The sequence below is a fragment of the Tauraco erythrolophus genome, chromosome 2 (assembly GCF_009769465.1).
Source record: "Tauraco erythrolophus isolate bTauEry1 chromosome 2, bTauEry1.pri, whole genome shotgun sequence".
In the NCBI taxonomy this organism is placed as follows: domain Eukaryota; kingdom Metazoa; phylum Chordata; class Aves; order Musophagiformes; family Musophagidae; genus Tauraco; species Tauraco erythrolophus.
Window position 1 is genome coordinate 74536045 of NC_141466.1, and position 17910 is coordinate 74553954.

Genomic DNA, 17910 nt, shown 5'->3' on the forward strand with positions numbered 1-17910 from the left:
AGTGGTCTTAAAAATCTTTCATTATCTATAGCTATACTTGTCTGAAAAATGAAATTGCACCATTTAATGATTTTTTTAATTCAGAAACTTGTTATTTGATTGCAAAAATGCATTAAAAGTATAAAACCTATTTGAAATGTGTTTCATAATTGTTATCATTCCTTGTGTGTGGTAGTAACACATTTCCTTTCCTATATAGATTAAGCTTGTCAACATAAACTCAACTGATATTGCTGATGGCCGGCCTTCTATTGTGCTTGGCTTGGTGTGGACCATCATTTTGTATTTTCAGGTACTACATTTTGTATACTTTAGTATAGCTTGCTCAAATACTGTTTCGAATCATCATTTCATATGACCTGGTGTAGCTCCAGTTTTTCCTCACAGCTGAGTCACTTCATAATTAGCTGAGGATCTAATCCTGAATAAAGTGACAGTTGATGGTAGGGGTGCTTCACATTGGGCAAAATCAAATGTATGTCTTTGAAATAGGTTGGTCTGGTCCTAGAATGGAGTTCCTTCATCACTGGAACATTTCTTCCACTTTCTCTGAAGAATACCATAGAGAACAAAAGAAGAGAATAGAATTGGATTCTTGTTACAAGTACCTTTAGCAACCTCAGTAGTGATTGTGTTGTATGTCTAATTTCAGTGGACTTGATGTCAGACAGTAATCGTTTTCAAACAATACATATGAACATATTGATTTCACTGGGAGATGCAGATATTTGCAAGGACAAAATTTAGCTGCGAATGGTGTAGATTGAGAGGCATTTGAATTTGTAGAGGAGAAATCTTTTGCATTCTGGTGATCTTAGTTGGGAGGAATAAATAGTTTTCAAATCCTGTCCATATGACTTAAAAAAATAAGTCACCGCTCAACAATTAAAAAACCCAACTGATTCTGTTGCATTTCTTTATGGAGTTCTTTGGCTTTGACTCTCTTGTGATGTAGCTGTCATGTCTCAGGGATGCTATTCTCCTAAGCACCAACCAGTGTGACAGCTCATTGGTTCAGATCTCCTGAGAAGAAAACTTTGCCAGAATTATGTTAATATTTTTATTTATTTATAGCTCATTGAGATGAACAGGGAAAATTATGCTTCTCGAAGTTACTGAAACTCGGAATCATTTCTCTGAATCAGGTTTACTTGGGTCATTTTTTGAACTCTTCTTTAGTTGTCACAGGCAGATATACCATTTTAACATGAATGAGAGCAGAAATGCATGAGAGCTGTAGTCCTCATTGTGGCAGACTCATTCTGTGATGTGACAAAACTGTTTTTTTTATGTTGATGGCATAGAAAATCTTGCAGTGTCCTATGGATATAACTTTTTCATGTTAAAGAATCATATCGTTAGTCAATTTCTTAAAAGAGTCAAGTTAATGATTTTCATTTAATGAAAGTCACGATGCAAATAACTGTCATACACCTGCGGCAAGCACTACTAATGCGTTTTGCTTGCAGTACATTCACTACTCCCCCACAAGGTACCTCTAAGCAAAACCGCAATTGAATTTGTGCCAAAGCAGCGCAATGGTAAATAACAAACTATTCATATGAGATCATTGAGGTCACTTCCATTCTTTAATTGAATGAGCCTGCTCTGAAATTAGCGGATTGTTTTAGAATTTGAATTCAAGCTAAGTGTAAGCCATAGTCTCCTATTTCAATGGTAATCTGTCATAACTTGGCACACTTGCATATTCTTCTAATTGTAGGGTGTCAAGAAAGTCAATAATGGCTAGATATCTTGTACTTCTGAAATTAAGACCATCATCGGGGCACATACATTTGCATTTTTGAAGCTACTTTAATGTACAGTTAAATAAACCACAGCATTTTAATCATAGCTTCTGCCTAACTTTATTTTGTCAGTTGTCGTAGGAAATTATTTAAGAAACTGGTGAGAATTAAGATTATCTACAAACAGAGCATTAACATTTTTTCCCCACAGATTGAAGAGCTTACCAGCAACCTCCCACAGCTTCAGTCATTGTCTAGCAGCGCTTCCTCTGTGGAGAGTGTTGTCAGTTCAGAAACTGCAAGTCCCCCAAGCAAACGGAAGGTGGTAACCAAGGTCCAAGGAAGTGCCAGGAAGGCTTTGTTAAAATGGATACAGTACACAGCAGCAAAGTAAGTAACCTGCAAATGAACTGAATTTATATCTGAAGTGCAAACTTTTTATTTGGATTCTAAACTCTGTCAGGGATTGTCCTTTTGCTCTGTATTGGTATAGCACCTCCCCATGATCATATTCCTTTTGACAACTGAGGCTGCTAAATGTTACCACCGTACAATAAGCAAGTAATAAATAGCGATTTGCATTAATTTTACAAGCAATCATATTTTATAGTTTCTCAATAATGAATGGGATTATCTTTGACAGAATGAGGAACTGAAAGGGGAATTAGATGTCTGAATGACAATGTAGTAGTTCTGCTGCCAAAACACCCAATGTGACAATGCAAGTCACACACCAACTTAGCATTCCTCAGTGACAGACAGAGTTTGTAGGAGCACTAAACTCTGTCACTTAGTGTGGAAATGCAGGTGATGAAAAATTATGAATATCCTGCTGCTGTTTTGTGTACATATTACTACAAAAATTGCTCTGAATTTTCTTAATTTTTAATCCAAGTTATTTTGAAGTTATTTCTTGATATCTCTTTTTAACCTAAGAATCTTCTTTATTTGCTATAGTTATCCCATATTGGCTCTGCTTCCAAAAGGCATTTAAAAAAGCACATAAATTAGACCAAAGATACAATAGTAGTTTGATGTCTTCCACAATAAGAAGATAAAAATCAAAGATGTAAAATAATAAAATGGATTTATTTATTCAAATTGAGGACTCACTGCTATTTGAAGAGACCAATCGTGCAAAATGTGGAGGGGAAATGGCCAGTTATGGAATGATGTCTCTGAGAAAAGAAATATAATTGCAAAGATACAGACTTTCTGCAGTATTCATATATGTATTTATTATCTTTTATTTATTCTCCAATAAATAGGTAGAATATGGTAATTTATAGTGCAGTACAGTCTAATTTGGCATTCTTCCTATTGCACTGTTGTCAGTAAGAGACAGGCAACTGAAAGTGGTCAGCTGCAATTGCCAGACATATAAACCAACAAAATTCAAACGCGGAAAGAGATTCATAAATTAAACTGTCAACATTATTGGGAAAAGTAGGTGAAACACGTTGAAAGAAATCTAGAGAAAGGATGGTACACTTTGCTAGCCTTGCTTCACATTGTAATTTATAAGGACTGGCTCATTAAAGTCAGTGAAAGTGTTTCACTGATCACAGTGAGCTTTGAATGAAGCCTTCATTCAGAGTTACTGTTGCTGTGGACTTCCCAATGGCAAAACTACCTTAGTGTCTAAGTGTGTCCTCAAAGGAAGTTTGCATGCTCAGACAAAGTGAAAAACAGTCTTGCAGTCTGTGGACCAGAATACCTTTCAGAATTACTTTTAGAAGAAGCAGTCAGAAGTGTGATTCAGTTCTGATTACTTTCTCATTGTATATTGCTATTTCTTGATAATTTGTATTTATTTTTTACAGGATGTGTAAGTGTTCTGGGTGTATGAAATTATATTATCACTCATGCTTTTGCTAAGAATATAAAGAAATTTGTGTGTTACATTTTTACCTGAACAGCAGTGATGATATTGTTCATGCTTTCATTTTAAAAGATAAAAGATTAATGCAATCTTTTTTTTTTTTGGTATGATAAAGATGTGCGTAGCTGAACTGCAGTAGTTATAACGGAGGGAGATATGAAGTGCTTTATAGTGAGGGAGAGAATAGTGAATGGAGCTGTATACATCCACAGAGTGGGAGTGTGTTGTACAAGAACCTTGAGAACCGGGGTGCACTTTATTTGTTTGAAATACTGTTGGTTTATTGAGACTAGCAAACCCACTGGAGACAAATGCAGTATGTATATGACAAAAAACTCTAGGAGCTTCATAGGCCGAGATGAATTTATGCAGTGGATGGATGGAGCTATAGTTGACCTGATTAGCATTGCAGGAACAAGTGGTTTAGGTTTAATGATGGGTAACCACTGGGTGGAGCATCCTGTCTCCTCCACCGTGTCATCTAGACCTGGTGTTGCTGCAAGTCACTTTTTTTTTTTTTCTTTCATATTCTTTAGACAAGTTGGAATTGAAATCAAAGATTTTGGACAAAGTTGGAGAAGTGGTGTTGCATTTCATTCCATCATTCATGCTATCCGCCCAGATTTAGTGGATATGGAGAAAGTGAGAGGAAGATCAAATAGAGAAAACCTGGAAGAAGCCTTTACACTTGCAGAAGCAGAACTAGGAATTCCAAGGCTCCTTGATCCAGAAGGTACCTAATGCATAGTTGAAAAAAGCTTTAACTGCTTGCATGAGTTAAATCAGATGTGCTAATTCATCTGTGTTTAGACATTTAAGCAGCATTTTGTGCCATTCAGCTAAAAATTTATTTACCGTGTTCTATACTTGTCTAGATGTGGATGTTGACAAGCCTGATGAAAAGTCTGTCATGACCTATGTAGCCCAGTTTTTGAAGTACTATCCCGATCCTCATCATACAGTGACTGACGTGCAGGAGAATGATGTAAGTTTCCCTTGCATAACTATACGAATCAGTTTATCATGAGGAGGGTTTTATAAATACATTTTGTAGCTTTCTTATAGTTTATTATATTTTGTTTTGCTGAGCAGTTCAAGTGAAAAGCAGGCACAATAAGAAAATTGGGAAGAATTAGCTGAGAAAAAAGGAACCAGAGTTGCAGATGTTTGCTAGTAGATGGAGAAAATGGCATGGTGATCCTGCAGAGATTTTCCTGTTTTCAGCAGTAGGAGCCAAAAAGAACACAAACAGTTATGGTAGATAGAAGCAAACCAATGGATCCTAAAGTTCCCTAAGAGATTTTCAAGCATAACACCAATGAGATTGCAATAATTTGTTACCTGAAACAATGTGTCTCTTCTGTTTCTGTAACACTGAGTTTCTGGATAAGAACAAGAATAGTCCCAGAGATTATTGAGGTATAGTCTTTGAGCTTCTAGGCTCAGGAGGCAGTTACAATTTTGACACGAGTTTCTTTCTATTGCACAGTGATGTTTGCCCGTTCACTCTAAGGAATTGTTTTCAGTCATGAAACATTCTCTAGTGTGTTGGCTTCGCACTAGAATGGCTGTACTCAGTGGTGCCAGGTGATCATGACTCACTACCTAATCCTGGTCATTTGCTTTCTTCATGGCAAGCACAGGAAACACTGCTGAGACAATCTGCTCAGCCTCAGCAAGAGAGAAGGAGGAAACATTTTTTATCTGTGTTTCTTTGCATTTCCTACAGAGCTATAAAAGAGCTTTGAAAGGAGTGAATCTCCTTCCTCATGGCTATGTGTGACTAAGGCAGCTGCAGCTTTACTGTCCAATTCCAGTGCCTGAGCACTGGAAATTTCATTTTCTTTGCTGCAACATTGGTCTGAGGACATACGCATGCTTATACCACAGCATCTCACTGTGTAGTGGGACTTCTGAAGCAGAAGGATGAGCACTGAAGCCTCATGCTGTGGCCTGTGGCAGGCCAAGGCAGTCCTGCCATCTCCATACCATGGCACACAGTGCAGTTTCTGCTGCCAACAGCCTTGGCCAGATCTGCTGCCTGTGCTGAGGTTGGATTTTGAGGAACAGCCTTATCACCTTCTCCTGAGCTTTATGCAGAGATGATGCAGGAGAATGCAGGACTCAGCCACTCCATGCTCTGCCTGCCTCTGACTCTACTCAGAAAGGGTAGAGATGAAAGGGAAACTACTGAGTTGCTGTTGGAATTCCCAGTGAATTACTAGAAAGTGAAAGAACACAAATTCATCAATTTGACATACTTAGCTCAAGACTATTTCCTCTTCCTGGGCATTGCTAAGGTATTCCAGAAGCAATGCAGATGAATTTTGGCAGAACTGCTGGACCCGTGTATGTCACGCTGAAGAAATCATTAACTCCCAGACTTTGAGAAGAAACTAAGAGTTTGACATTGCACTAGATTTCTAATGTCATCATTCTTCATTTCCTTGAGGAAGAACTTCTCCAGTGCACTCTCCAGTCAAGAATAGCAATGGGGCCCTCAATTTTTTCTGACACAAATTCTGCTATCCCATCTCTGGAGAAATTCTCATCCCTGTCAGGCACCTATGTCCACTCTATATCTTACTCCCTAGCCGTGTCCACCATAAGGCCCAGTTCCCTCGCCTCTGGTCATGATACAAAATGATGACCATGTGGCATGTGACAGATTGATGGGAAAAAGATCTGGATGGATCCAGGCCAGTAAACAATGCACGAATGTCCAGGACCCAAGTAGTCACTGGTCCTGAAGTGGTGAAATACATAGTAAAACCAGCCCAATGCTTTCATCTATTTAGGACTGGACAGATGTAAGCTTTCAAATGGCTAAATGTTTGGCACGCTTTAGTCTTTTACTGCTATAAACTTCTGTGTTTCTGTCATACACCACAGAAAGAAGCTTATTTTGCTCTCAGCTGCTTTACTTACGAATTTCAGGGAGAATCTGTCAACATAATCAAATTTCTCATACTCAGAACTTGCATTTTAAGATATTTTCTGTGTTCTCAAGAAAATCATACTTACAGATTTGTCACAGTGTCATTTATAAGTTCAAACAAATGTTAGGACTTTAGTTTACTCAGTTCTGGAGGGGAGGGGGAAAGAAGCCCGGAATTAATGAAGTTGATCCTGTTGACTGCAGAATACCTAGATGAAACAAGATATCCAGATAATCCTTGGCAAAATGAGAGTGTCATTCATATTACATGATACTTACGGGGAGATTCTAGTGCTGAAAATCCAACAATGCAATTTAAAAATATACAGACATAAGTGTTGCATTCCATATTTATATAGTATTTGAAGGGAAAATAGAAAAAAACTATCTTAATCAAATGTTTCATTATCAAATATCTTCTGGAGATTTTTTTTTTTCCCACCAAGTGCTTTCATACCTTTTAGCCCAAATTCTTAATTGTATATCAGTTGGTGAAAATTAGGCAAAGGATCATTTAAATCACCAGGTTAAGTAAGGCTATCACTACAGCAGATCCAAATTGATAGTGTTGCGAGCAGTTCAAGGGAGGTTGCCAGCTGATAATATTTAAGATAACATAGTTGATATATTTAAGACTCTTTTTTGATGAAACAACAACAGTAGAGGTCTTCTTGCAATGCAAGAAGAATGCTCTTCTCTAAATGGTATCATACGAGAATGGAGATTTAAATTCCTTTAAAAAAATAGAAAAATGGATTCTGTTTATAAAAACAAGAACTATTTTCTTTAGCACTTAAGGAAACATTCATGAACATAATATATTGCAAATTTAAGGGAAATATTTTTGGATGGAAATAACTGTTTGAAATCATAGTGTGGCAACTGACTTTCTTGTCAATACAAGCCACTTAAGTACCCTTTTTTGTCCCCTTTCTGCACCCATGGTTATTTTAATATTCACCTTGCTAAATTAATTGACTGGAAAAAATGTGAGGGAGAGAGTACTTCTTTTCTCCGTGCACAAACTTCAAAGTGAATCAGATACAAGATATTTGTGTGACTATATAAAGCATTTAGATTGAAAATTCGTTTATTCTTTTTCAAGAAATGTTGTCCACAGATTCTATTCTGGGTATACAAACATATGCAAGATCAGACCAAACATGTAAGATCAGTTCATTTTAAAATAGCCCTATTGTGGTTTGTGGAAACCCTATAAGTGAATTGGATGCCCAAGTGATCACCATAGCTAATGCAAGGAAGAACAGTATCTATTGCCTCTTTCTTCCCTGTTGCTGACCTGGAGTATCTATGTCCATCCGAAAGCTTTCCATAGGAATTTTGTGTTGCTTGGTTAGTTTAGTCATTTAGGACAGGATTCATCCATCTTTAAGAATCTAAAAGCTAGGTACTTACACTCCACCTTTAATCAGTGAGACATAGATACTTTAACAGATGGCACTTTTCTTAAGATGATGTCCATGATGTCCTAAAAAACTGTCTTCTAGAAGTTTGTGTTGTCTAGCATTTCAACAAAGTTAAAATTGACTCAGATAAATCCTTCCCCTAGGTAATGATAGATATAATGTTGTTAGCAGTTGATTAAAGAAAAATCCAGACACGCTTTATATTTTTGCAACCAGTACAATCCCCCTATTCTTAGCCTGTCTTCCCCCTTCTCCCTTGTCTAGCACAAGGAAATATGTATCACAGAATGGTAGAATCCAGGTACTTGGAAGAGATAGCCTTGCAAGACTCTTATCCTTTAAACTCCTGGGGTACTCTTAATTTCTTTTTTTCCAAAATTAAACACTTTTAAGGTGTATTCTATCTGACCTATGTTAAGTGCCTGCTGTAGAGAGACTGAGTTGGGCAATAGATGCTAGATGTAACTGTTTTTTCTATCTGTCAAAAAGAACTGAAAGAGTGACTATCTATCTCAGTCAAAGATGCCTATGTTTAGTTAGAAGAATCCTACTTCAGAGTGGAGTGTGTCTGAGTGTTTTTTTGATGGTGGAGAAGGAAGGATTTCTAACCCTCTCTCCCTGCCCTCCAGCCAACTCAGCCACCACTGTGTTTTCCTGAGATGTGTTGTCCGCACAAATTGCTATTCATCTGCCCTCCTGATTCAATGCTCAGCTTATAAAGAATTTGCATTGGAAGAAATGAAGTATTGATTGAAGCTTTTACCTTATTTGTGGTCAGAGGGTACAGCTATTTGCATGTGCATTTCCAGAATTAAAAAGGATCTAATATCTCATGCATGCACCAGCTATTCACATACATGAATTTGTGTAGTCAACACATCTCAAAGAATCAGTTACTCTAAAGTAAGTAACTATTTTTCCAGATAAAATAAATCGTGTCATGACTAGTAATCTGGAAATCAGATCTAATATGAAAACTACTTCACTAGATATAATACAGATACATGAACTTTATAATATTTTAAGTACATCTTTTATTTTTACACGTATGGCTCTTATTCTCTCTGGACTTTCTGCCTGCTTTGCTTTATTTTGTTTGCTTCTTTTTTTTTTGTTTCTTCCTCTTGTTTTCCCATTTGTTCCATATTGCTAGGAACTTCAAGAAATCCCAACTTTTGTCTTTTCTTTTATGAAATTTAAGGTAAGGGTAATACGCTCCAGAATGATTGCTTGAATTAGACCTTTCGTGCTTGTTATCTGTTTTCATCCTGCACTTATTTGACTTTAGATTTTGAATGTTTTTATGTACATTGATTTGCTAGCCTTACTTTCATCTTTCCAAAAAAGCAAATAGATGAACATAATGAGTCAAAATCTACTTTCTTATATAAGCTGATTGTAACAGCCTAATGCTTAATTTTGCAAATAATTTCAGAGATATTATAGAAAAGCAAGTCAACTTTCCTATAATAAATCTCAGCCTATGCTTTTGGTTTTCTTAAGTATAGATATAAACATGAAAATATAGATTATAGATCCATGTTTCTACTCATCTAATCTCATTTTAGATGGGTATTTGTGTATGTCTTTGGGTTTACAGAGTAGATACTAGACTGTATATATGATTGTGTAAGTGTTGTATGTGGACTGTGGGTTGGAAGGAGAGCATTCATGTGTAATTGCATGATATGCAATGCTCCTTTTTTCACATAAATTATGATGATTTTAAAAATATATTTTTTTAATCATCTTGGACACTTTGATTCTTATAATTTTCTAGTATTAACAGAGAGAAGTTCAGAAATCTAACATAGAGTATTTGAAATGAACATTCAGAGGTGAAACTGAAAGACTTTACTAGAAGTGAATATATTATGAAACAAATAACAGATGTCACTACAGTCAGTCAATTGTCTTTATAGTTTGACCTGATACAATTAATTACCTTGGTTCCACACTCATTTTTGTGTGTGTGTTGTTTGGGTTTTTTTTTAATATATAAGCAATAGGTTATTTTCAAGTAAGTATCATCAAGGGTTCATCTCATATTATGTATACCTAACTAGTGGTACATGTTGAAGTGAAGATTTTTACTGATGGCAGAATTATTCCCACCTTTTCAATCCATTCAAGTAAGTTTGGGCAGCTTTAATGGGACCTTGTTGTACATTTTTAGTCTTACACAGCCCCAGTGAATTGCTGTTTAAGCTAGTGAAGATTTGAAGTGGTAAAAGCTCTGTCGATTTCTTTATCTTGGTATAGATTTAACAATAGAGGAAGCACACTCCATCAAAGTACTTCAGAAGTAAAATCTTTCTCTGCTTGTGCTCTGATGAGCAAGTAATTCAGGAGATAATCCTGTCACCTCCAACATCTTTATGCCAGCAGAGTTTCCCAGTGTAAGAGGAATTTCCTGAGCAGCAGCTGCAAAAATAATTTTCTGAGCTCTTCCAGTGATTTACTGTCTACTTTTACAGATAAGCATTAATAGCTCATCCCTGAAGATGATGCTTGGCTCAGCATTCACCATGCATCTGTGATACTATTGTCAGTGAACGTGTTTCAGTAACACATAGGCACATATACATTCAGTAACACATATAAATGAGCCAGAGTTTTCAAAAGGAATAGCATAATTAATTGAATTAATGTATACACATTTTTAAAGGGACTTGATTTTCTCAGCACATAGGCACTACAATAGTTCAACATCTCTGAAAAACAGGTGACTTTTATTTTTTTTAGATTTAAAAGTTCATATTTGAGAATTTTATCCTGCCTGTGCCTGAGAATTTGAACAGTTCACTTGGTTCATAATTATATATTGGAGAACCCAACGATGTACTCCTTTTCCAGTCCATAATTAAATTTCTCATGAAACACAGATATGTATTTTTAGCTCTTCAAACACCAGACTATTCTGTATTATGTAATTTTCAAATTAACTCTTAATAAAGCAATGTTTTGACTTTGAGTCTGGGCTGAAAACTTTCTTTGTAAATTTAAATTGTACCCCTTATCATACTAGAACTGATAAACACTTTTCTCTAATTACCTTCTTTGATATTCTTTGGCAGTTCATTGCTCCAGTTCTGTTCATCTCTGCAAATCAGTGAATATTCATAGAATGGTGTCAGGATAAATTAATACTTTAAAATGCTGTTTATAAGTAGCATGCAGAATAAGTCATAGTGGCTTAGATAAACTGAAATAAATGTGATCAGAGATCAATGATCCTCATACTGGGGAAAACAGAAATAGTTATAATTGTCCTAGATAACTTTTCTTTGATGGTTTATGCTCTGATCGGTATGCTACTTCAGATGTGCAGGCTTTAAAAATAGTTTACGTATCTGTAGGAATATCCTTTTAATTTTATTTTTTTTTTTACAAAGAGTAAGAACCACTAGGCACTAATGAAAGTCTTGTTTTAAGAATGATAGCTCATTAAACCTGGGAGATGTTGGTGACAGGTGCCTTGATGTCTAAGAAAGTGAATCTTTTTTACCCAAACTGAGACTTTAAAATGCTATTGTATCAACCAAGGACCACAGAAGCAAGTTTGCAGGTGATGGGTGATGCACTGAACTGGAAACTTGTGAAAATGTCTTTAGCAGCATTCAGTTAGGCAGTTACTGAAACACCCACATCTTCTGCAATTAAACAAAGTAAACAAAAGATGCCTAATAAATAGTAAAAAAAAAATAAATCACAGGACACTCAATGCCACCTGTTAACTTTATCTTTTCCTTTAATGTCAGAGAAATTGTTTGTGATTTAGGAGAGGTGTGGCTGTTCCTGTGTTCTTTGTTTTCAGGTACCATAGAGGTGTTCTTGATCCTGGTGATACTGTATTTAAAAAAAAATTGGTCAGACCCAGTTTTAGCCATTATTAAATTTTTAAGCTATAGTGACAGGTATCTTGCAAAATACCTATTTTGTTCACATTGCTCTATGAACAGCTGCAGCCACAGGGATGTTCTTGCAAACACTTAACCTTAAGGAGGTGCTTCTCAGCAATAAGCATGTGAGCCATAGAGGAGTAAAAGCCAGTGTTTACAAAGCTGAATTTATAGTGTGAGCTGAAAGTAAGATACACATTATGATGCGCCTATTCTCTTCCTGACTTCAAGAATGTCTTAATTAGAGTTTTAGTTAGTAGGATTGTTAGAGGACTTTCAATCCATTAAGATTCATAGTTTAGTATTGCCTTTATGGAGCTGGCAGCTAAATACTAACAGAGATGTTGATAATCTCGCTAAAATTATAACTTCTAATGAATGGAGTGCATTTAATTCCAAAATTCTTTTTTTGATTGCCTACTGGATTAAGAATTTTCTCTTCTTATATTCTTCTCCTCATAGGAGAGTAGTCCTGGCTTTGCTGTTTATCTCAAAGATTCTTGATGTTATTTTTCCACACACAGAGCTAAATATCAGACCAGAAGAGTAGGAATTCTATTCTTCTCTATATTTTAATCATCTGAGAAGTTGGAAGCACTAGGAGTTTTGGCTTCTTGGGACACTAGATGCAGCCAAAGAAATCCCAGCATTACAAATAGCTGGTGCAGAGAAGTGTCATGTGTGTCCTATACTGTTTCTCAGGTACCATCTTTTGGCAAGCGTCAGAAGACAGGAGCATGAGCTGTAGTGAACTTTGTTCCAGCACAGTTGCTCTAATATCATGTTAACCTCTCTGCAACTAACCAGCTAGGTTTTTTTTAATTTACCTAGCAAGTTAACAGATGTACTACCCATGATATTTGCACAATCTGTTGTACAACTTCTGTCCAGCCAACTACTTCTGTTTTGAGTAGATCAGTAAGAGAATTAGTAGAAATACATCAAAGAAGGGTTTCTTTCCTACCTGAGGATCCTGTCCTTTCCTCAGCTGACATGAAGCAATAGCTCTACCCTTTTAAAATTACGGCAAGTTATATTTTACGTGTTTGAGGCACCTTTCAGAGAAAGGAACTGTAATGGCTCCTTTCTCAGGTTAGGATCTTTTCTTAAAATTAAATGCTTTGTTTCTTAAATACAGCCAGTGGCTATTCTTTTTTATCACATGGTCCAGTTTTTCTTCTCTCATAAATGCTTGAAAGTTAATAACTCATTTTAGGTGATTAACTCATATGATGTGATGTTACATTTGTTCACTGTAATAGGTCTGTTTCTGACAAATTTTACAGTAATATGGCTTCTTTGGTTTCAAAGAGTAGCTTCTGATTAACAGCCAGCAAAAATGGTTCATCAGTGGGAAATCTGAGACAGACACGTGTATCCTAACTTTGTTGTCTGCTAACCTTCTCATATAACAGACTTACAGACCTGAGATTTGCTGTTAGTATTTTTGTATTCATTGCCAGGTCACTGAATTCTGCAGAGAACTTTGCAGCCTTGCAAAGCACCAGTGCCATGACAGACTGAACTGTTTAAGCAAAACTGTAAAACAAATGTGCTGTTCTTCAAAGCCATAAAATGGCATGGAAAGAAAAGAAACTGAGTACAACTGAGTTTTCTTTCTTTCCTTGTTAAAAATTCTCTATCAAACTATTTTGCCAACTTCTGAACTTGGAGATTGATGTCAAGGATTTCTCTGAAGTCACTGAGAAAATAGCTTTTTTTTTCCAGCAATAGCAGATCAGATAATAAAGTGGTGGAAAAAGATGATAAAATCCTCTCCTGTCTCAGCTCAATTAACTTTTGCTCTACAAATATGTGAAAAACTAGAATTAGCTGTTGAGGTATATTTAAAGGACTTTGTGTTAATTTAACATCAGATGAGAACTGCAAATACCTCTGACATGGCAACGTCCCAGATTGTCATGATTTCACCATTGTAAGACTCGTATCTAGATGCAGAGTTCTCCTCTTGTACTCGGGAAGTGTTTTTCAGTGAGGCTGTATGAAGATAAGCAATGAGAGAATTTGGCCCAGGTGTTCTGTTGACTTTCACTACAACTAATGACCTTGACTAGCTAGAGAGATGTTAATTTGTGAACTATATCTGACACCTCTACTAATAGACCGCAATGATTTTTTTGTGTGTGGTTGTACTAAATCTTAGAAGGAAGACAGACTCATGCTGAGAGACCTAAAAGTGTGGGCAGAACAATTTGAACGAGACTTAGCCCGAGCACAGGTGGCAGAAACAAGCTTACAAGAGAAATACCAGGTAAGCAGTAGGGAAAAATTTGTATGATAAGATGTTATTGTTATCATTATGTGTAACATGTACTGCAGTATTTTATGCAATCTGTATACATGCAAGTCAATATACTGTAGTTTAAAGAAATAAGGACACAAACTGTCTTGGCTTTTATTGGTGGAGGAATTATAATGTCAGCTCTAGCTTTGCTACGTAGGACAGTGCACAGATGGTTTGCCTAACACAGAGCTTTTTCTAGCAGTGTGAAGAAGGACTGTCCTAGTTAGAAGTGAGCATGTCTCTGTACAATCCTTCCAGATCCTGCGTGATGTAGCTCAGAAGAGAGGTATGAGTGAAGGCTGGATGAGGTGACAGGTAGAGACAACAGGGCTCAGAGCTTCATTTTTAACCCCCCTCTCAAAGATTAATATCTAAATTGGCAATATGAATTTTGGCCTAAATTTTCTCCTGAAGCTCGGCTGTTCTCTAAAAGCAGCCACTGTCTGTCCCAAGCAGCATTTAATCTGTTTGCTAGTTTATCTGATTGATTGTTGTTTCCTCTCATATAGGGTTCAGGCATCTGATAATTGAAGGGAAAAATACAAAAGTCCTACCTATGTTTCCCTGGAGGATTCTACAGTCTATTAAAAGCTTTAATAAAATGCATTTCAGTGTAAATATACAAGTTTACTGCTAGTCCCCTTTGGGAAAGATTAGGACTTCTATCAGTACAAAATTGTCATAGGTTGTAGTACTGCATAAATATTGAAGAATTTAATCCTTCGACTCTGTACTACATTGATTTGATTTTCTCCTTTTGCAGTCATTTAAGCATTTCAGAGTACAATATGAAGTAAAAAGGAAACAGATTGAACTTGTAACCCAGTCATTACGGAAAGATGGTAAATTATCACTTGATCAAGCTATGGTGAAGCAAGCATGGGACAGAGTTTCTTCCAGGGTAAGTTGAAAATTACTATGCTGTGTATTTTTTATTAAATGAAGGATGACAATTTAAAATCATTTAGACACCTGTTTGCTATTGATTTTATTAGGCAATAGAGACCTAAAAATGGACCAAGTTTCTAGCACTGTTGAATTATTTTGCATTGTTTTGCCAATGTTTACTGCACTATCATCTTTAATATTGCTCAAAGATAGAATATGAACTTTAAGAAAAGGACTACAATTTGAGGTTTCCCTTTATTCAAAAGTGTGTTAACAGTGCTTAGCCAAGTTCAAAAAATTGTTGATAAAAAGAAAAGAATGGACAATGCCCCTTTGAAATGCAATGGTTTAATGTAAATTGCTAATTGTGTAAGAAATTCTGATACAAGATTTTTTGATATAACTAAAAAAAATTCTGTGTAATACTGAATACTTTATCAATAAATGAGGCTTTAATGCTATTTTTGATCTAATAAATTAATATTAGCATTTGTGATTGTAATTTTGTAATAATTGAGTGAAAAATCCCAAGCAAGTGATATTGTTTGTCCCAAATAAGTTATTAAATCATTATTACTCAGCGTATATTCATGGATTTTTTTAATGCCATATATTTAACAGAGGATCTGTTTAAAAATATTCTGTAATTTTGACATAATTTTCATTACTGTTCCACTCCCATAACTGGGAGACAGTTGTGGAGACATAAGACACGATATTTTGCTGCTCTGTTCTCAACTCCACAGTCCTTTGAGACTCATTTGCACATTACACATAGAAAATATGTTCAAAATAGAGATGATAAGGTTTTGTGCAAGAGCATTAAATAAATGACATTGAGTGGAAGAAGATCTCACATCCCTTGCTGTGCTTATTCACTGGTGGAATTGCAGATCTTTGCTTGTCAGTTGTTCCAGTTTATATGTGGTCAGTTCTGTTACTCAATTAACATTCTGAAAGGGAAATACATGAATCACCGAATCTTTATCAAGATTTTGTTGCCTGTGAGAATGCTATAATTTCAGATCTAGTGTGAAGTAATATGCCTAGGTTTATGTCTCAGACATACTCTATTATGTGGGGTTTCGGTCTTACAGTGTAAAGTCTGATTTTTCTCAAGATACTTTTTTATATAATTAAGCAAGGAAGGAAGTTCAGTCTTGTTACTTTTATTTCCTAGCTACTTGATTGGCACATACACCTTGATAAATCTCTTCCTGCACCTTTGGGTACCATAGGTGCTTGGCTCTATAGAGCAGAGGCTGCTCTGAGGGAAGAAATAACTGTTCAGCAAACTCATGAAGAAACAGCGAATACAATACATCGGAAGCTTGAACATCAGAAGGTAGATCTACACGCATTAATTCTGTGCATTATTCTTCGTTCTTCCCAAAGCTGTCAATGATCCATATTATACAAAGAAAAATAATTTCTAGTTTCTGTGGGTGGTATCATCTTGATGGTAGCTAAAGCTGGGTGTCTTTTAGTGATGGCTTGAACTATGCTATCTGTGAATCTTCTTCTATCTGAAAGATATTAGGTATTAATATTTTAATTGTTGCCCTATTCTAGGATTTCTGTTGGGTAAAATCCCATAAGGAGCTCATAAGTTGAGTACATTGTGCAATCAATATGATCTTCTTACGTGAAACAGAAAAGAGAGAGCAAACGTACTAAGTGTGCTGATAGTCAGTACAGGTTATATGCACTGAGGGAAAAAATAGAATGAAGTGGATTTTCATAGTGTTGTTATGACAAATAGCATGAGAAGTCCCCTCTGCTGTGGTAAACAGGAAAATTTTCCAGATTAATTTAAATACCTTTACATTTAATTCCTTGCTGAGTCCAAGTTCTCATTTAAAATAAAAAAGTCTTTGATGCTGGGGTCTGTCTGTGTATTTGTGTAATATATGTGAGGAAAATACAGACAGAAAGTGTTAGGGAGATGATAGAAGAAACTGAACCAGTAAATATGATAGAGAAAGGAAAAAGATGGTGTAGAGAAAGGCTGCACTTTCAGCAGTAAGGCTGTGTTGTTCTATATTGCTTTTTTTCGTATCGCTGTTTAAAAACTTGATTGTAGTTTTGTTATTTTTTGTATTTAGGCTACGGGGGGGGGGGGGGGTTTATTAGAAAGTAATGCCGTATAATGAAAAGCTGAGAAGTTTCATGGTCATCTTGGTACAGCTGTGGCAGACATGGTAGTTTATCTAGAAGATCAATTTGGTCTTCTGATTACTCTTTATTAGAACAATGGCAGCTCTTCTAACTTAAGTGGTGGCTAATAAAATTTAACCAAAACAATATTAAAGTCTGTGAGGAGTATGTTGTTTTCTTTCAAGGTCTAGTCTCTTGTAATTCTAAATGTCATTAGCTTTCTTGTTAACATCAAATGTTTCAGGATTCTTAAGATTTGACATTTGTTTAAAAAAAGCAAGTCAGACACTTTTTTGTTCTTATAATGTGAACACTGTAGACCTTCCTTTGATACATTCGTAAGAAGCACAAAAAGTGTGTCCTAACTGTGTTTTCTTTGCATTAGAAATGCTGTGGTGAGAGATTTCTATGCCAACGAATAAACTTTGATTTAGGTTAGTCTGTGCCAGGGGAATTTTCCCATGGGAGTGGGATGGAGAAAGCTTCAAGAGAAGTATGTGTAATTATATCCGTTCCTAGAGTTTGTTTTGTCGCTCAGATTTGCATTGATGAATCCTAATGTGCTATTAGATAATACCAGAAATGCATTAGTGTATTTTTGTCAGTCCTTGTTTCCTAGGAAGTTGTTGGGGTTTGTTTGTTATGATTTTGTTCAGATGACAT

General features: G+C 35.9%; 1 protein-coding gene across 1 annotated transcript in view; it reads left to right on the top strand.

Moving 5' to 3' along the window:
• Positions 1-17910, top strand: part of SYNE1 (spectrin repeat containing nuclear envelope protein 1) — a 199047-nt gene that overhangs the window by 11598 nt on the left and 169539 nt on the right. The window contains exons 4-9 of the mRNA XM_086625933.1: positions 1960-2138; positions 4167-4363; positions 4506-4615; positions 14062-14169; positions 14966-15103; positions 16271-16435. Coding sequence (XP_086482059.1) covers positions 1960-2138; positions 4167-4363; positions 4506-4615; positions 14062-14169; positions 14966-15103; positions 16271-16435 — 897 coding nt within the window. The remainder of the gene's footprint in view (positions 1-1959; positions 2139-4166; positions 4364-4505; positions 4616-14061; positions 14170-14965; positions 15104-16270; positions 16436-17910) is intronic.